Source organism: Colletotrichum orchidophilum (genome assembly GCF_001831195.1).
Source record: "Colletotrichum orchidophilum strain IMI 309357 chromosome Unknown Scaffold_132.1, whole genome shotgun sequence".
Taxonomy (NCBI): Eukaryota; Fungi; Ascomycota; class Sordariomycetes; order Glomerellales; family Glomerellaceae; genus Colletotrichum; species Colletotrichum orchidophilum.
The window spans coordinates 6,634-26,271 of NW_019173088.1; the positions used below are offsets into that span (position 1 = coordinate 6,634).

Below are 19,638 nucleotides of genomic sequence, written 5' to 3' on the forward strand. Positions count from 1 at the left end.
CCCGTGCCGGCCGTTTACTCAGGGACCCCCTGCTCGACTAACTGCAGGGGTCTTGGTTTCTCCCCTGTTTGTGTCGTGCATGTTTAGGCTCGTGGCTCCACCCTTTAGGTGCTCCAGACTCCAGTTCGCTCACCTCTCTGACTGAGGACGAAGACGAGGAGGTTGTTAAGACTGAAGGGGCAGCGACAGCAGCCTGGACCAGTTCATCGACCAAGGCAGAAGCAGTGAAAGCTGGGGTGCAAGCGAGATATCGCGCTGCTGCATGAGGCATGAGGCAAGTGGCACATTATACAGGATGTGTGGGCCAATATGAGCACGCTATCGGCGACTTTATGAGGGCGCATTGCAGCTGAAAAGCTGCAGAATTACGGTGATCCAACGAAACAGTGAAAGACAGACATGACGAGGAGATCATCCTCGAGTCACATGGCCATGGAGAGTGGAAGACACAGAGAGATCTCCGAGAAACAGGGCGCCGAAAAAACCCATCCGCTACCTTAAGCAGGGTGAAGCTGCTGCTCTTCTTGTCTTATCGATTGGGCGCCCGCTCCTTTTCTTCTTCTCCCGCCTTCATTATTCCGTACCTACCTTAGGTTATTAGGTACGTGGGTGTTATTGCAATGGCAGTAGTTTCTGAAGAACAAACATACCTTACCTTCTTACCTCTAGGTAGGGTAAGGTAGGATGGGGGACCTAAGGTACTGACCCACCTGCCGCTGAACGGAAAGGCAGCGGAAGACTGCCGTGGCGGAGAGAGGGAAACGGTAGTCGGTACGAGGTACCTTTTGCATCCGCCATCTTACCTAAGCCCATGGCCAGCCTCCAGTCATGAGGTACATACGTACCTTAGGACACCGTCACCCGGGGCACCGTTTATAGGCACCTTAGTGTTCCATTGTCATCTTTTTGCCCAGGCAGGCTCCAATCCAATCTGGGCGCGGTTCTTTCTCCGACCGCCCCATTCGCTCTCTTGTACTTTTGTCTTTTTCCACCTCACCCTCCTCACCTGGGACCTCACACATCCGAATCTGACTCTGACATGCCACTTCACCTCAATTGCCCTCCGCCCTTTTTTTTTCCCTTAATTGTTTTTAATTTTACCCCCAGAGACATGGATTCCTCTTAGCTCCGCCTCCACCTCCCCAACATCATGGCCTCTCGCCCGTATCCGCGGCCCCCATCAACCGTGTCTTTGCAGTCCGTCCCTCGCTCCCTGCCCTTCGTCTTTCCCAGCTCGTCCTCCCGCTCGCCCTTTTTGTCTTTATCGTCCTCGCACACGCATTCGTCCTCGGACCAATGCCTGGTCTGTTCCAACCGGCCGAGCCAATCAGCCCCAGCGTACGAGCACATCCGCCTGCTGTCGGTTGCCCGGCATACCTGGGCCAAGGAAAGTATCCCATCCCTCTTTGTTGTTTGCAATCCCGTCCTCCAGCAGGCCTTGTATTCTTTTTCCCGAAGCAACGTTTTTCCCTGGGGCTTATCCGAATCCCTGCACATTGCTCGTTGTCCCTATCTCAGTCGTCCACTCCACCAGCTTGGTTCGGGCCTGGGTCTGATCGAGCTTGCCGGATAGCTTACAGCCCACAGACACGCCTGGACCCTTCTGGCCTTGCCCTGCCTTACCTCACCTTGCCTTGCTTCACCTTACCTTGCCTCGCCTTGCCTCGCCTCGCTGCACTATCTTACCGTACCGTTTCCATGTTCCGTTCTTTTGGAGGGGGTTTCCTCTCCAGCACATGGAGAACCCAGTGTATTCGTATGCAGGAGGATTGCCGTGTGTAGACATGGCATGCTGAGAGAATAACCCACTTTAGCCCGCGTCATCAACCCTCTACTCTCACTTCCTTGTCCTAGTTGCTGTCTCTGACCATTTTGCTTTTTACCACGCCAACTTGGAACGAACCGTTTCCACCGTCCCACCTCTTGCCTTATTCAAGGGCAGGGTATCCTGTCCTTGATCAGGCCCCAGCTCAAGCTCACAAGCTCCAAGATTCAGCACATACCACCACCATTAACGCAACCATTATGACCATCATCAGCATCAGCCTTCACAACACGGCACCGAAGCACAGCGCAGTTTCTGGGATATGCTTTTCAGCACAAACCAACATATGCCTTGTCCTTCAACCCACCCTGCTCTCTGCCTTTCGGTCTCCCTGGTTGTCTGCCCACCAAATGGATGGATGGTCATGGTCCCCTCCCCCCCATCATCCGTCCGCCCAACCCCTAAAGAACTCAGGGTCTCGGTATGGGGAACTCCATATGAAATGATCGCCGGCAGCACTTGCGTTGTCTCCAGAGTTCCGTGGGGAAGCTGGGGAAGCTGGAAACGGCCACACCAACGTCCATCACCAGTCAGGCAGGATATCCATCTGAATGAATGGCTTCGGTAGCTTCTCCCCTCTCTTCCCACATCGGCCCAAAGGGGTGCCACTTACGTTGTCCGCATGCCCAGACGAGGTTTTATCAAGCCCAAACCGTCCAAGTCTATGCTTCGAATTGGTCTGGTTGGGTCCTTTCTGTTTTCTTTTGCTCTGCACCTGGCTGCCGGCTAGCTGCCGAGTCCTCTATCTCCCCGGTTAGTCCACTCCGTCCAAGCGGTCGAGGGCGAGCTCTGGCCTGCTCAGGAGAGACTTATCCAATGCCCTTTGCACTTGAAGCCCAAGGGTCTTTGCGTGCGGGTAAGCCAGCCCATATCCACACCAATGGACGAGTCCAACGTACCAACTGGGCGTGTACAAGGGCCGTTTTCTTTTTCCCTCAGACTGCCTCTCCGTCTACTCTCGTTCTCACACGCATACTCGCAACCATAATACGTACAGGTACATACACCTTATGCCCAGCCAGTCTCTCTTCTCTTATGAGTGTCTCTCTCTGCCTTCTCTCCCTCTAGGGTGGGCCACCAAAGTCGACCAAGGTCGGTCAATCATGAACCAATTTGCCCACGCCCTCTGGGAAGGCCTTCACAGCCCCAAAGGTACAAGGTTATGTACAGTGTATAAGCCAATGGGTAGCATATCTAAATCAGGCCCTCGCTTTTTAACTGTTCAACGTCCGCTCCTTCTCATCCGTGTCGCATGCTTCTTGCTCTTACAAGCTCCTTCTCCCATCCCTTCCTACAGCAACACCCGGACTCTCACTCCATGCTCGTCCCTCTTGGACTCTTGGTAATGGCCGTGACCGTTTCCGTTCCTGTTTCGTAACCCCGTTTTTCTTCTCATCCTCGTTGCTGTCGACCTTGCAGTCGGCTAGTCTCCGCTCGCTGCCGCCCTAGACCTCGATCCGTGGCCCTCGGAGCTCTTCCCGCACCTCGTCACACTCTCACACGAAGCCTGAATAGAGCTTGCTAATCCTCCTTCGCCTTGTACCCAATCGCTCTCGATTGTCACACAGACATCTTACTTGCACCACCTACAGAACTCTAATAATTTCCGCCGTTGTCCAATTCTTTAATAGTGGCTTGCCCCTCCACCAACCTTGCATTCCCTGGACCAGTACAGCTTTGTTAGATCAAGATACCCAATCTCTTCCTTCTTCAGAGTAGTCTCAAGCAAACTCGGGAAACTCGCCTTAATTAACAATGTCTTCTTCATCCAAACCTCGCCAACCCCGGCTTCGGGCTTCTTGCGATGGGTGCTTCTTGGCCAAGGTCAAATGCTCCAAAGCAAGGCCCATCTGCTCCAGATGCCTCGCATGCGGTCTCGAATGTCGCTACTCCCCCTCGAGCAGAGCTGGCAAACCAAAGTCAGATAACAGCGCGCCAAGCCACGCAAATACTGTTCACATGGACATGACCGACCTATCTCCCATAATGGACGAAAAGAACCTCATGTTCGGGCAACACCCGGGTATGTACAAGATGGAGCCTGGCTGGCACACGCCTACAAGCATGGACTCGGGGGCCATGAGCAGAAATCCATCAATCTCTTCCGGGCTTGCCATGCTCGGCGTCGACGATGCAACCCCAAGAGATCAAGATCCGACAGCAGATATGTACGGAGGCGGAATGCCCTGGACACCACCCACCGACTTCTCTGCTGCTCCATATCCAGACATGACGATGTCCACCGCACACATGGCCACCCACCACGGCCGCTCGCAGTCCATGGATATGGCCATGGCAGCTCACATGACGCCCTGGGGAGACCCAACGCAGCATGACATGATGGCATATACGGCTATGCAGAACCCGAGCAACATGGCGGCCGCTGCATACTTCCCGAGTCCCTCAACAACACCAAACATGCGACCAGCCGTCAGACACAAGTCTTCATCGTCAGGAGGTGGAGGCTCTTGCACTTGTTTCACGGTGCTGCTGCAGTCTCTCCAGGCCTTGCATAACGCCTCGTCTCCCCAGGCGCCACCTTTCGACCTCGTCCTCTCTCTCAACCGCAAGGCTGTCGAGGGATGCGCCGCTATGCTCTCCTGCAACAGGTGCATGAGCCGCTCCGGCACTCACACGGCCGCGATGCTGCTGGCGACCGTGATTGGCAAGATCACGAGCTTTTACAAGAACGCAACGCACACCTACTTTGAAAACGGCATGGTGCCCGCGGTCAACCAGCTCAGCCCCGGGGGCGGGCTCGGCGTCAGTCTAGGCGCCTACACGCTGGGCGGCGAGGATGGCAGGTGGCTCGAGCTGGAAATCCTGAACCGCGAGCTTCGCAAGCTGGAGGAGGTTTACGCGCAGTTCCGGGAGGTCTGCGCTGATCTTTCAGAGGATCCTGAAGTAAGCAAGGCCATGATTGGCTACCTCGGCCACAACCTTGGCACGACGCTCGAGGTCGTCAGTCATCGCAAGGGCGACATGAGCTATGCTTAGTCAGGGAATGAAAAAAACAGTTCGGACCAAAAAGGCCAAACCTTTGGCCCAACCCACAGAGACAGTGGAGGCGAGAAAAAAGAGAGGAGAATTTTGAAATACAACAGAGCGTTGCCAGGAATAGGCGGCGCTCTATCGACACGGCCGATATGAGCATACACTACTTCTTCTTTGGTTACCCTTTCTTCTTTCGGGAAGAAGAGGACGTTTATTTACACGGGGTGGAGAGAAAGAGAGAGAGAGAGAGAGCCAGTTTTGAGACTTAAGGAATCGACTTTTGTACATTTTCCTCGGGCATTTTTTACTGAATATTATCGGCCTATATTTTCGAATGGACTCTCTCAATGGAGCAACGGCGCAATGTGGGCGTTTTTTCTGGTTCGTCTGTTTCATTTTCTGTCTTCTTCTGGGGAATAGGGGACAAGGACATGCGCGTCGACCCCAATTTCACTCACTATGGGCGCAACTATTGTAAGGGAGATGACCGGATAGAATTCGGATTGGACGGTGGTGAGGAACTGGATCAACTGGGCGGGATAGGGAAAAGAGATGGTTGTGCGTACACGAATACCAACTCAGATCATCTTCTTTTTTTCTTCAACACAAATGGAAATTTACCCAAATCTTCGGACAAATCTTCTTGGGAACCTTCCCCCTTTTTTCCCTTTGGTAATTGTTTTCTCTTATTTTTTTCCTTTTCCTGTCTCTCATCACATAGCGAATTGTCAAGGAGTTCATCCGGAGGGAGCATCTTGGATTATGCCGTCAGCGCTTCGACTCTTTCTTCGGACGGTAAGGAAAGGGTACAAGGAAAGGGCAGTCCAGTCCAGTATCGAGCTTGGGTGTAGCGAGGGCAGCAGAGAAACAGAAACAGTCAGATTGGGGGGGGCTTGTATCAGAAACTCCCAGATTGCCAAATAATGAAAGGAAATGTCATCATCGTGCCTCGTCAAGGAACAGTAGCATCTCCAAGTCTTTGCCCACCCCCCAAACACTAGACGGCTACATCTGACATGCAACATCCAAGCCTGGGATCTGACGCAGCTTCGATCGCTTCAGAATCCGAGACGGAGTGGGGTCACTTCTCTCTCTCTCTCTGTCTCTCTCTCTCTATTGCCATCCCTCATAGACCATGGACTATGGACTAGGAAGACATGCAAAGCGGTATGCGAGGGCTATGCGAAAGCAGACAGGGGGAGGGCAGTAGGAGCAGCGGGAGGAGGAAGAGGAGGCAGAGGAGGCTGGGTGACTTGGCACTTGGGACTTCTCTTTCCAACCCACGTGCGTTTTGGTCAAGGTGGTTGCATGGTCTTTCTATGAAAAAGTATCGAAGTGGTTGCATTAGCCTTGCCGGGCTATCCAAAAATGCTCACACACACTTACACTTACACAACTCTCGGCACTGGCCGATTGATTTCCCTGCCCCCCCCCCACCCCGCCGTCGCAGGCACCCCTCTCCCGTTCCTCCTCATCCTCCGCCTCCTCTCTCTCTCTCTCTCACCTCATCCTCACCTTGACTCACCTCAATTCGCTCTCTCTCTCTCTCTGTATTTCACTCGTGGCCGCGCGCCACACCAACAGACTCTCCGAACCAAGATTTCGTCCGTCCGTACCCGATCGTCCACCACGTCACTGGCGCCGTTTCTCCTTCTCATGCACCTCTCCCGTCCCTTCCGTCCATGCAACCTTTTTGGCGTCCGGTCGTGCCTTGTGCCTGGTGCCGATGTGTACAAGTAGGTGGGCTCTCTACTTCTTTCCCTCTAGGCTTGTGATCCGTGGCTGACATGACGAGATGATGCTTTATAACACGGACGGTTTGGAGATGTCCGAGGAAGGACGCAAGGAATTGTGGCTTATCTTATGCGCGCGCGCGCGGGAAAAACGCCTTCTTGTCCAATGACATTGAGTTCTTCGCCAAAGCCCTTCTTTTGCCCTCCATCTTCTAGAGGGTATCTGGAGGCCGACCTTGGGAGTGCCGAGCTTGTGATGCGGAGACTGAGCCCCAGTGGCTTGGCTGCTTGCCACCATAAACTTGGCCACGACGGGCAACGCGGAATCAAAGACGAATGATTGATCGACGCAGGTTCAAGATTCGACGTTGAAGCAAGCCTGAGGACACGAAACCTCCGGCGTGACGTTTGGTCTGAAGCTGTTTGAGGGTGGCCTAGTTGGGAAGGGGGCATGATAGCCACGGCGTGGCAAGCCGTACTTCCGGGGGTACCACGAATCATTTCTTTGAAAAAGTGCGTGGCTGACAAAAGTTGTACATTGAGGAGAAGTATCTCGAGAGTGTTTCGAGGCTGACGGCCAGAGTACGCGTATCTTGAGGCGAAGGGTCTCGAATGATTTGAGATCACTAATCTGACGCAGGTGCCGAACCTGAGAGAGCTGGTGACAGACGAATAAGGGGAGATCTCACGGGTACGGGCACGGGCTGGCTCCAATGTTCATCTTGTGGTGCAGCGCGTTTGCTGAGTGATGAACGTGTCAAACCAGTCTTTCGGAAGGCCAGGAAGCACAGATAGTGGTAGTGGGAGGATTGAAGTTCTGACCTGCATGAGCGTGAGGCAACGGCGTGGTCAAGAGACGGGTCAATTAGCTTTCGAGGACCGAGCTCCGTCGTGCTTTGAAGGTCATCTTGTCATGCAGTCCCAAGGGTTCTTTGGTTTTGGCCTCCCCCAGACACTGCAAACTCTTGTTTCCGGCCAGCTCTCCAACCGGATTCTTGGGATTCCAAGAGGGGGGGGTTTACCTTTCGGGGGCAAATCCTTAACGTATGCATGGGCAAAGTGCTATCGAGCACACGTGGATCGGAACAAGCTAGTGACCGACCCGTTTCATGGACTTCCAGCTCCGGTTGGGCCCCTCAGGGGCTGATCGACCAACAGGTTGGATGCCTTCATCCTGCAGGACGTCGGAAGAGGTTTCAACAGGTTGTCGGGGAGTGGTGCGGGGGGGGGATGATGAAGACCGCAGAAGTTGGTTTCGATAGGTGAGACGCTGGCCGGCCTCATTATTCAAATCAGTGCAAGACTATGCGAATGCTCGAAGGGATCTGGGATGAACCGGATGGTAGAAGTTTTGTTTCAAGTACCTTAGTGAATGACAAAATGGAATCTTGCGTGACAGACAAATTGGGCGACAATAGTGGGGTCTTTTCGAAATCAGTCGTGTAAGAAGGAGTAGATGAAGTGTCAGCCTGAAGTGTCGGCTGTAGGAAAGGCTCTGTGAGATCTATGCATTGCTATATTTCACACGTAAAAGAGATGCGGCCATTCAGACGAGCGGAATCTGCGCAGAATTCAAAGAGTCGATGCTTTGAAAAGGTCTGTGGTGGTTCGAACTATCAAGGACCCAATGGTTACGTTGCTGTTCTGTGAGAGGCGTTCATCCCTCGAAATGCTGGGATGTTAGCTGGAGAAGAAGCTTCTGAGTTGCCTAAATAGGCAACTTCAAAGAGAAACCGGCGAACGGTTGGTAGTTGCGCTTCATGTCGTTGATTCAAATCTCCAACTAATATGACGCCGCCAAACGCAGCCACCCTTCTGGCCCCTTCTCTGGCGTCGAAGTGATCGTCTTCTCCACACAACGGAAAAAAGGCCGGCTACAGGTCGATCCAGAGATACTTGTCTAAGAAGCAGCCTCCCGCATCCCCAGACCATGCTGGTCCATGGTGATTATCGGGGGCCCTGGTTCGGCAATTGTCCCATTTGCCGGGCATCTCGAAGTCAAAAAAACGGCCAGAATCCGCGTGTAAGCAACAACGAGTTCGGCGCTTGGTTCTTCTGTCTTTCAACAATTGAGGACTATTGAATGTCATTGGGCCCAGGGGAACCAATAGGTGGCTCCCTCGGCCATGCATCTTTTTGGTGTAGTACAAGATCCTGGTAACTTGGTGACATGGCAGAATGGTTGACATCAATGTGTAAATCGCGAGAGGCACTGTGAAACATCCGCCGCCGCCTGCGGGAGACATTGGGGCACTGCTCCCAGTGGCAATAGTACCCTTGGATTGGCAAGTAAGAGTTAAACCACTGGATTTGATGCTCGAGTGTTGATAACATCAGACATGGAGTCAACAGGTAGGGCATCGATTGTAGCCCGTGAGATAGATCCCGGGGTCGACCTTGTGCTGAAGTCTCGCTGCTAGGCAGGTTCCCTGCTTTTGATCAGTGAGAGTCCGACTGAGCTAAGATAACCTGGTTAATTAGAGACTTGCTTTCGCTCACATGGGAAACACTCGCAATGTCTAATAACTTACAAATCGCGAGCATACGACTGTTGGTAAACATGTGAGCGGAGTGGCGTTGATTGGAAGATGAATCAGTCGATGATGGCCCATGCCACTTGCATGCAGCAAGTAACCAAGGTATGGGCGCCTTGACCAAAGGTGAATCAATCATTGGCTGTCATTAGACTTGCCTGTACCTCCGAGAGCAAAAAAGAGCATATCGAACGCCAGGCGATTCGGAGGTGGGCGATGTTTGGCTAGGTTCCAATCTTCGAGTTGGACGAGAAGGTATGCAGCGAAGTCCTCACATGAAATCAGGCCATTGTTGTGCTGACAGTGTTTGAGATTGGTTGGACGAGAGGCGACGAGAAGGCGTTGAGACTGCAGAGACTGGTGGATGGAAATGGCACAAGATGCGAACAAAGAGGAACAGACGTCACGGTCACGGTCTGGATCTTGCCCGCCAAGAAGGAAGGCTTAGTCATGCCCGCTTGCCTTATCTCCGCCCGGAATAGGCAAAGTGCCCGCCTACCTACCTTACTTAATACCTGAAAACGTGGATATGTCGGGCGTTCATGCTGGGGATTTGGAGTAGGCGAGGCAGGGTGTTGAAGTAACTGTGTTTCCCCCATCTCTTTCCTCCTCTGTCTAAACAGTCGAGCGGCAGGACGAGTAGAGGGATGGCACGATGGATATTTTCTCTGATGGAGGTGAGGTGGAGTGCAACCATCCTGCGAGAACCCCCTGGCTCTTCCTCTCCCGCACCACCCTCACCACCACCATTCTTACCCTCCTTCACCATCGTCATCAGCTTTCACTGACGGCCTCGAAGGTACGCTCATGGCTCCATAGGCCCAACTGGCCGCTCACTGTCCACTCGGCCATCTGACTGGTTTGAGACAGGCACTCAACTTCTCTCTGCAACACCATCTTCTTCTCTAGTAACTTTTATCCTCGCGAATTGGGACTCGCCCGTGGAACCGCGGCCGCACATCACGATGGCCTTGCCTTCCATCAAGAGCCAGAACCAGTGGCCAGTCACACAAATCTTAAAGGCTTGTCACCACCACGGCCATGTCTTTGCTCCGCGATGCACATCTCGAAATGCAACCTATCAGTAGCCCCGTCAGCATTGCAAGGGCACCGGCGGGGCTTAGTTTTGAACCCTTGGCATGCACTCGTTGCTCACTACGGGACATCCAAGACCATGGATACGACATCCACGATCAAACTCCTAGCCTTAATTTCGGAATATGAACGGTGCCAAGTGGCTTGCATCGTGGTCAATTCCCCGGCATGGTGTGCGGTCGGTCCCGAGCCGGGCTCAATTCACCCCGCAGCGGCTCAAAGATCAACCGCCAACAAGAAATGACGGGATGTTGACAGATTCGCGAATCCCACCTGGCGCTGTCAGTCCAAATACCTTGATTGGGATCCTGATGCAACCCGTTGAATGCCAACGACTCCAGGCTGTAGACCCTGGACTCTCTCACTGATGTTGAATAATATGTTTTGGTTTCATCACTGTAAGCTATTACTCCTCAATATCAGACCGATCGTCGTGGACTTTATGGAATACGGGCACACCTGATTTGTTGTTTGGCTCATCTCCTTTCTTCTGTCAACGGTGTCTCGCGCAGACTGGCCCCGTGGACAATGTTTGTGTAACCTCAACTTTCTTCTCCCTCCCAGACCATGTCTCATCCGGCGCATCTTCGTATTCAATTCAAGGTTCTCCGCAAGCTAACGTCTTTCAAGTCGTGGCTTTCGACTATGCACGAAAACTCGTAGTCGTCGTGCCCTACGCAAGAGCTTCCGCCCGACCTAGGGGCGGGCTCACTCTCGCGCCCGACCCGTCGCCCGCAAGACGCGCGCAGAAGAGGCATTCCTCTGTTGCTCACGCAAAAAACAGCCATCGAGAACCCCCCACCCATCTGTGGCAAACCACATTACTCCGCATCACACCCACTCGCCATGCCAACCCCAAAGGAGGCTCTGCATTCAATATTGCAAGTAGTGGCTTGCTGGCAGGGAGCAGCCCAGCTCCAGGCCATGCTCTGGCTGCCTGGAGATCTCCACAAGATCATCCATATCAACGTATTCACCGAGGCCTGCTTCCAGCGTTAAACCAACCTGCTAGATAAGAGCTGACACGTCTGCTTTTGCCCAATTACGCCCAAAGCTCAAACGACCGCGATTGGAGCCAGAGCATGATCACATCCTTGGCTGGGGAGTTTGGCGAGTAGCGAGGCTGACACTGCGTGGTACTGCTGACTGGCTATGTCTCTGGCTCGTCCGATTTGCCAGCTGGACGCAACCCAAGCCATCGAGCATCTCCGCTGGCAATGTTTTCATTTTCTAGTGGCGTTACCTCGCATCAAGCCTTGTGGCTATCATCGTGTCTGGCGGCGTTGTAAGTCGCTTTCCGCTGTCACCAATCCAGTATCCGAATTGGCCGAGGCGATCAAGGCACTGTTCCCTGGCCTCCAACCGAGTTCGTGGTGAAGCTTTACGCCAATGCTTGGCACCACTAGACATAGGCGTTGGCCGTCCATCGAACGCGAAACTTTTTGGTCTACCTTCAATCGCTGATTCGAAATCCGCATAATGAGATTCTGCCGAGTACATCAAAACGCCTTCACAAATAGTCAAATATCCGCTCTCTTTTGCAGGCAGCGATGATTTACTAGCGATCAGTTGGATCTATCTTTGGGATAACTTACAGTGCATCTTACCAATCCCCAGTGGATCCGACTGGTGTGGGTCGCCATCTGCGTGTCAGAGTATCATGGCATTAGCAGATGGACGACTCGCTGGAGCCGACGTCATGATCAAGTCCAGGAGGGGGTGGCCTTCGGATCCCGCAATTGATCGAATTCCCAGAATGCCAGTAGGCGAGGAATTTGTTGCAGATACTTAGAGAGCAAGCTCTAGGTGTGCAAGGAATCGGAGGGCTCATCGGCTGTCCACTGCGACTTTGACCCTCCAGAAATTCATCATGATACCACTGCGAACCGTGAGACGGAAGAGTAGTAAGCCAGCGAATCAACGTCGGTAAAAGTAAGACGGTGGATGGGACAGAAACGGTGCTGCATAACGGTACGGCAAGTGCCCGTTGAAAGCCTGCTGACCAGGGGGATGGGGCAATCGCTATCTGCGGATATATCTTGCTGTAGTGCAGCGTCGATCCGGGACTCTTGTCATCATGTGAGCAGGTAGCGATGCACGAGCTGCGAAATCGACGATGCAAAATTGCGTTCCAGGCGGCGCGGCCGCTGGCATTGTGTAAAAGGATTCTATTCTATCTCGATTGGTGCCCAATCCTCACGGCACATGAATCTCAAGAGAGTCGGTGTTCGTATTACTACCCAAAAGGGCAATAAGCCCGTCGGTGCCTGCGTCCCCGGCGGAATCACAGACCGTCACTTCGGGGATCCCGCATTGCCGGACGGGCCCCACCGCCGACTTTCGGGAAACAGTGGGTCCGGTCTGGGTTCGGGACGTCGCGACTCACAGTTTTCCGGGATCCGGGGCTGAGCTTAGTTACCTTCAGCCGTATGCCAACCTATCGACGCAGCACAAGTGTTGCTGCTTCCGAGGTTTCCAGACTTTTTCTACTGCAATTATGACGAGCACATGGCATTGGGTAACATTTTGAGCATATGCCGGATGGATTAGAGAGTCTTAGCGGGTGAGATTCTTGCTTCCTTCTCAAAGCACATGCCGTCAGCTTTGGCATGGTACGACTGTGACGAGGCGCTACCGCACCACTATTAAGCCAACTCAAAGCTCCTTGGGCTGAGAAGGTTGAGAAGGTGCCACTTTTGGAACAACTGTCCATTCCCAACAGATGCCAGCGTCAGCACCGCCAGCAGTGGGTTCGCGCGCCTTCGCTCCCAAACCGTCAGCAAAAGACAATCCTCATTGCGTGCGCCTCCACCATTTCTGATGACGCAGCCCGGCTTAGACCGTTAAGACGTCCAGTAGCATACCTTTCTCCCCCCTCCCCCTTTCTAACATCGGAGTTTCTATATCCGTGTATCTGGGTAAACGTGAGAAGCTTACTGGGAATTCCGGGATCCTTCTTGTTTCGAGATGATTACGGTGTTGTTTTATCTAGCTTTGTGGGGAGAGGAGGATGGAAGCAGGCGGGTGACTAATTGTACGAAAGTGGCCGAACCCAATTCTCACACTCGTACAACCGCCAGGCCCCAAAGACACCATGATGCCGAATCCAGGAATTTCCAACATCGGGTTACTAACCCGGTCCCTGACATGCTGATGCCAGCTCAGGGATGTGTGACTCTTTGTGCTATTTGTAAAGGTTTTACACCAGAAATTGACCTTTTGGTCGAATACACAAGAAGTACTTGCTTGGGCCTCCAAGTATTCGATACTTCGTCGGCCAGAACGTGGAACCTAGGGGAGATCTGGCGATCCTCGGTCTGCGCCCCCCGCTTTCCGGTCTGAAGTTTCTCGATCCTGGCGAACGTTCTGGACCCAGAGATGCGGGAGAAGGGTGAAGACGTAATGGGACCGGGGACTGGTGGTGGCTTGATGCATGATTGCCGTGTCTGCCGCGAATATCGTGCGTTTCTGGGTGTGGTTGGGGATAGTTCTGGCGGCGACTGAGGCAGACAGCAATCGAGATACTTTGCCGTTGGAGTTTTGGAAATCTCCCGATTAAGGTATAGTATCCGAGCACGGTGGAGGTTAATGCCTTTGGATTCATAGATATTCTGGTGACTTTCCACTGCCCATCGACGATGTGATCGTGATTTGATCGTTGGAAAAGCTGCAGTTTGGTGGTAAACCTTGTTATCATAAAAAACGCACGCAAACACTACTGCAAAGGGTTCCTAGTCAAGCTCCGCATTGTATTACCATGTCTACGTACGCCAGTCCTAGGTGCTATGTAAATCGCCTTCCTAGCCCCCGTATTAATCACCCTAGTCCTAGTCCCATGAATCGCAGACGTCCGGCTCGCCCAACGATCCAATGCATTAAGTTATCACGATAGCAACTCCGCACGGATAGAGACGCCCGTGGGTTAGTTTATTGCACTTATGTGCCGCCACCGGTGACCTTGATGACTTGACCTGTGAAAGACGTTAGCATGTGTCGTGATGAAAGTTTTGGAGAAGGAAGTCTCAACATACCGTTGATCCACTCGCAGTCAGAGTGGCAGAGGGAGGCGACGACCTTGCCGACGTCGGCGGGGACACCGACGCGCTTGAGGGGGTTCATGTTGGCAAGACCCTGGTCGATGATCTCGATGGGCATGCCCTTGTAGCCGTTGGGGACGTAGTGCCACGAGTTCTCGTCGTACATGTCCGTCTTGACACCGCCGGGGGCGATGGCGTTGACAGTGATGCCCTTGGCACCGCAGTCGACGGCAAAGGCGCGGGTGAAGCCCTCGACGGCGGCCTTGGAGCCGGCGTACAGAGCGTGGTTGGGGATGCCGCCCATCTGGGCGGCGATGGAGGACGTGAGAAGGATACGGCCGCCGCGTCCGCAGTGCTTAAGGCCCTGCTGGGCGACGAAGAACTGGCCGCGGGTGTTGAGGTCAAAGATGTTTTGGAAGAGCTCCTCGGTGACCTCCTCCTCGGGGCACCAGACCTCCTTGCCAGAGTTGGAGATGACGAAATCCAGGCGGCCATAGTGGGCGACGGCGCGGTCGAACAGGTCGACAACCTGGGCGGGCTTGCTGATATCGGCCTTGAGGGCGATGGCCTTTGATCCGAACTTTTGAATCTCGGCAACAACCTCCTCGGCGGCGCCGGCGGAGGAAGCATAGTTGACGACCACGTTGGCGCCACGCTTGCCGAGCTCGACGGCGATGCCGCGTCCGATACCACGGCCGGAGCCGGTGATCAGAGCGACCTTGCCGACAAAGGGACGCGCCGCGTCATACTCGGCAGACTGCTGGGCAGCGGTGTTTTCAGTCGCGGAAGGAGCCATTGTTGGAAAAGGCAATGGCTAGAGAAGGGAAGGGAAGGAAAGGATGGGATGAGGATAGGACAAGGTTCACGGTTAGGACGGTTGAGAAGAGGGAAGTTATATACAGAGGACGTAACGTGTGCTTGTCGTCCAGTTGACGCTTTGTAGTTAAGGGCGAAGAACCGAACGCATGTCCGCCCGGTTGCCCGCCGCACCTCCGCCGGGTAGCGAAACGCCTTGCATTTGGGGGTGGGTGCAGCTAGGGTCGGGCCCGGGGATATTGAGGATGAGGAGGAGGAGGAGGAGGAGCAAGAGGAGGAGCAAAGCCAGTAGAGAGGACTAGAGGAAACCGGGATGGGGGAGGTCCACGCGTTCGCGCCCCCGGCGGCGCTTCTTCGCGAAAAGGGCGGCGAAGGAGGACAGCCCGGCGTCCTCAGATCAGACGCCACTACCTACAGGAGTCTAAGCCAAAGCCCTCGGCCAGCAAAAGCGCTAGAACGTCGCGTTTACTTCGCTGTTGCAACGCAGTCGATGTGACCTCATATTGTGGGTGAAACTTCACCTGGATCACTGTTGGTTTTGCCGGTATACCACAACGGACCCTCGCTGGTTGGTTGTTACTAAAGGAAAATGGGCGGAAGTGCATCGGTACCTTGGATTCGGGGCCCCTCAACGCCCGGAAGCAACCGCCGGAGTGTGTTGCAAGAGACTCGCCAAGGACGAGGTGTGGGGAGCATGGCACCAGATCCTCAGCCCTCTGGCCATGTTCATTGTGTTTCCCTTCCTTTGACTATCTTTAGGTCACGAACGGAACAAACAGCTCGTCCCCCCTGGTTGCCGTAGCAGTCGCACGTACGGATTTCCCGCTCAACTGAACCCGCAGTGGTGATCCGACGACTACATGGCGGTAGCGTCGCGTTTAGCGGCCCTAGGGGCGAAGCCATGTCAGGGCGGTCGCGCGGCGCCAGGAACCGGTGCCCCTCGCCCGTCGCCGCCACGGCGGGGCTCCCACCCGCCCCAACGGAGGTCCGGTCGTAAGGTACGTACTTAGGGGTCCAGCTTGTTCTCAAAGGAAGTCATCCTTGACAGAAATCCCGTGACATTGGACGCCCGCCCGTTGCTGTGGTCATCATCAGAGACAGGTCAGTTTGAGTCGCGCTGAATATCGTAAACGCGAAAGTCCGAATCCCATCATGGAGGCCAGGTTGATACCGCAATGTGTGTTACGATCATGATGTGGAAAAGGAAGAGAAACGTGGCTTAGTCACCACCCCATAGGAAGAACCAAAGTGTCTGTCTGTGTATGGGTCGCACCGCGGGAGTATCCACATCTTCCCGCGATGCCCTCCACGAATGGCTTCAACGAGGATGATGTCCCTGGAGAGAGAGGGGTTATTATCTTCACTCCTCATTGCTTGGATATCGAATTGTGAAATTTCTGTGATTTGATTCTTGAGGACTTGTAAAATTTAACAAGCGCTTCCCTCACGTACAAGACTTACAGTTGAGAAGAGGCCGTGAAACGCCTTACACACATGGCTCATTTCGCACTCAGCCGATGCCATTCATCCTCGTCAACAAATGCCTCCAGGTATTAACGAAGACGAACCAGAATAATAACCCTCAAGGAGTGAATATAATATGCCCAGTCGATTCAGGGTTTCAAAGATAACTGAGCATGACTTTCTCACCGTCATCTAACGTGCCTTGACTACTTAATCCGCTCACTGCCAGCATGCCAGACACTATGACGGGGTTAGCATCCTAGTAAGAAAACAAGGCGGGATCCAAAGTGAGAGAGATGAAATCCTTGATCTGGCTGACACTCAGTCAATCAATAAGACTGGCTTAGGCTGAAGGCCCTCATCCTGTCGACGAAGGGCAGGGACAGACCGGTGAGATTATTCACTCTCTGTCAGTGTTTGACTTCTTTCGCCTTACAACGCATCATTCAGACTCAGCTAGTGATTCTGAGTTGCTTGAGGATCTTGTGTGCAAATTCTGAAATGATTTTGATTCCCATTCCTGACGATAGCTCGCATTACGCTCCAAGCCTCCCACGTCTCTCGTCTCGTTCCCCTGTCACACCATGAACGCCAATAACAACGAAACCTGAAAAAGAGGATGCGATAATGAAAAGAGCGAGCCGCAAGACCGGTAAGCAGCTACATGTAGCTGCATATGAAAGAATTCCGGCGCACCAGCCTCATTCCAGTTCGTCGGTTCGACGACCTGGACATGCAGAATTAAACTCTTTCACGGCCCTGACACTCCTGTAGCTCGAAAATCCAAAGCTCAAGCAGGGCTGGAAGTACTTCTTCTTGTTCTGCTGAATGAAGATTTCTGCCTTCTTCGCATCAGGACACCAGTTTTTTTCTAGGGCGACATTATATGAATGCAGACGATACCGCGGCCCCAGGTCACGAGCTATGACTGGCGTTTCGCAGCCCCAGTTGTGACACGCATGTTGGTTGGGTGCAAACGAAACGCAAGATCTGGAAATGGAAGCGGAACTTCGCTTAGTAGGTTGAGTTGGGTGCGATTCCTATTGGCGTCCACTGGTGTTTTAGCTGAACGACTTACTTTTCTTGGCTCTTACAGCCGGCTCAGCATGCCTTTTTGATGCACCGGATTGGCCGCGGAATCAAATCTTCAAAACAACTAGGTCAGATAATCAGTTTTGTTTGCACCTGGAAAACAGCTCCCGAGTCCCCACCAAACGAGATCGTCAATGCCTCGATCTTGACGGACGATCTTATCAATACTTGATTATCCTAAAAGATCATCGTAGCTTCGTTTCAGACCTGACTGGAACTCGGGTCACCTTATAGTGGCTTACATGGCAACATTAACAACCCTGCTTTGTGGCCTCGGCCCTCGGGACCCCGATCAATGCGTCTTTCGGATGATTTTGTGCTGAGTATCTGAGCCGTATTAAAAACCAAGCAGTGCTTCCCAGCACTAGGTAGGCTAACCGAGGCAATAAGGTGGGAGGGAAAAAAGGAGAGAAAAGCGAAATGGGCCGCAGGGCTAACAATCTCAAAATGTTTCGCGGCACGGCTTAGAGAAAAGTCCATGTCGGCGCCTGTGGGATGCCGCTCCATGTGGCCGAGCCCTCGCCAAAGCTGAGAAAGCCGCTATTCGAACAATCTTCGGAGCCCGATGCTATGATCTCCAATTCAGCCGAACAAACAGCCTCGGAAAAGTCACTGCTGTCACATCAGTCATCATAGTATTGTTTCGGTGACCCACGATCCCTCGGTGAGATTGTCGACAAGCAATGGGCCGGGCGAGCCGCCAAACCCTCTCATCCGGCTTGTTTACAGAGACGAAAATTGCCCGGATGGGTTGGCGGCGTTTCCTATGCAAAACGTTGTCAACAAGCTTAATTTGACCTTGAATGGCTTGGCCCTCTCCTCCCACGCCCTACGTCCCCCCACTCAACCCACCCACCATCTTGATGTGAAGGGATCTTGGCAATCTCCCGTCACGACTACCTACCCGTCCGAAAAAGAAGAAAAGAAAAACCCAAAAAAAATTTCAACTGCCCAATGGACCAACACCGAAACAGAATGGGTGTGTACCCCGAGAAGATGTACCGGCACTTTGAGCAACGCTACTCGCCCGTCGGCAAGTTGTGGGCCTCCGTCGAGCACACCCTTCCGTGGAGCTACGTAATCGGAACGTCAAACTCAACGGCGTTCAGAACTTGAGCTGAGTTTTTTCTGCTTCGACATCACACCTACTAGAAACCAGATCGCTGGTAATCGGTTCCCGTCTCTTCTCTTCCATGCTCTCAAGGACAACCCCCTTACCGGAATGAGTTCTGACTTTGTTCTGACTTTGACTATCAACACAGGGGACCTCGAGGCAACGCCCATACATCGGGACCCTGGCAGTCTTGCCCACCAACTCTTCCCTCACCACACCCTCATGTCAAAAAGGGACTGTCCAAACGCCACATGCCTATCATGAGAAGCATCGGACTCCGCCAGCAAAGGGGAGGCCTCACCCTTGGGGAACAACGGACCGTTTGGCTCGACCTTTTCTGGGTTCCTCAATCACAGGCATGAAATCGCAAACCGACTTGTCCCAGTTCCAACTGCCGGCCTCCCGTCCCAAAACGGTGTCATCTCGTCTCTATTCAAAGGAGGGCTGAAATCTAGAACCACGAGGTTTCGAAACACAACATGACTCTCTTTCCTCCGTAGCAGTCCGTCCACACTCGAACCGGAGGATTACTCGGAAACTCACAATTCTGCCGTGAACCGTTACCCTTGGACGCTTCCCTCGGTCTCGGTGAACAATAAGCAGAGGGCAAATAGTGCGGCACCCGACAGTTGTCCACTCCGCCTAAGTCCGTCATCCCGTTGACGGCGACTCTCCGTCCCCTAGTTCCGCTGACACTAAGTATCCACGCTTCGCCGCGGAACGCGGAACTCGGAACGTGGAGTAGGAATCGCCCGCGGGTTTCGGCCGAATGCGAGGAGGCATGGTCTAGCCGTCGAGACCTGTGCCTCATTCTCGTGAATATAGACAAATTTTCCCCCCAAGAGGAAGCCCGAGGAAACAATTCCTTGGAAGGCCCCGGCACCACCGAGCGGCATCAGCGGTCACCGGACCACATCACTGTAGTCCGACCCAC

General features: G+C 53.4%; 4 protein-coding genes across 4 annotated transcripts; 2 read left to right on the forward strand and 2 right to left on the reverse strand.

Moving 5' to 3' along the window:
• Positions 1–1,122: 1,122 nt before the first annotated feature.
• On the reverse strand, positions 1,123–1,350 carry CORC01_11733 (uncharacterized protein; the record flags this gene model as incomplete). Its single annotated transcript, XM_022623355.1, has 1 exon — positions 1,123–1,350. The coding sequence occupies one exon, from the start codon at positions 1,348–1,350 to the stop codon at positions 1,123–1,125; it is 228 nt and encodes a 75-aa protein (XP_022470108.1).
• Positions 1,351–2,736: 1,386 nt separating this feature from the next.
• Positions 2,737–3,171, forward strand: CORC01_11734 (uncharacterized protein; the record flags this gene model as incomplete). Its single annotated transcript, XM_022623356.1, has 1 exon — positions 2,737–3,171. A coding segment is annotated over one exon (435 nt), but the record flags the coding sequence as incomplete, so codon positions are not given.
• A 613-nt stretch (positions 3,172–3,784) lies between these two features.
• On the forward strand, positions 3,785–4,822 carry CORC01_11735 (uncharacterized protein; the record flags this gene model as incomplete). Its single annotated transcript, XM_022623357.1, has 1 exon — positions 3,785–4,822. The coding sequence occupies one exon, from the start codon at positions 3,785–3,787 to the stop codon at positions 4,820–4,822; it is 1,038 nt and encodes a 345-aa protein (XP_022470110.1).
• A 9,295-nt stretch (positions 4,823–14,117) lies between these two features.
• On the reverse strand, positions 14,118–15,014 carry CORC01_11736 (short chain dehydrogenase; the record flags this gene model as incomplete). Its single annotated transcript, XM_022623358.1, has 2 exons — positions 14,118–14,152; positions 14,213–15,014. The coding sequence occupies 2 exons, from the start codon at positions 15,012–15,014 to the stop codon at positions 14,118–14,120; spliced, it is 837 nt and encodes a 278-aa protein (XP_022470111.1).
• Positions 15,015–19,638: the final 4,624 nt, after the last annotated feature.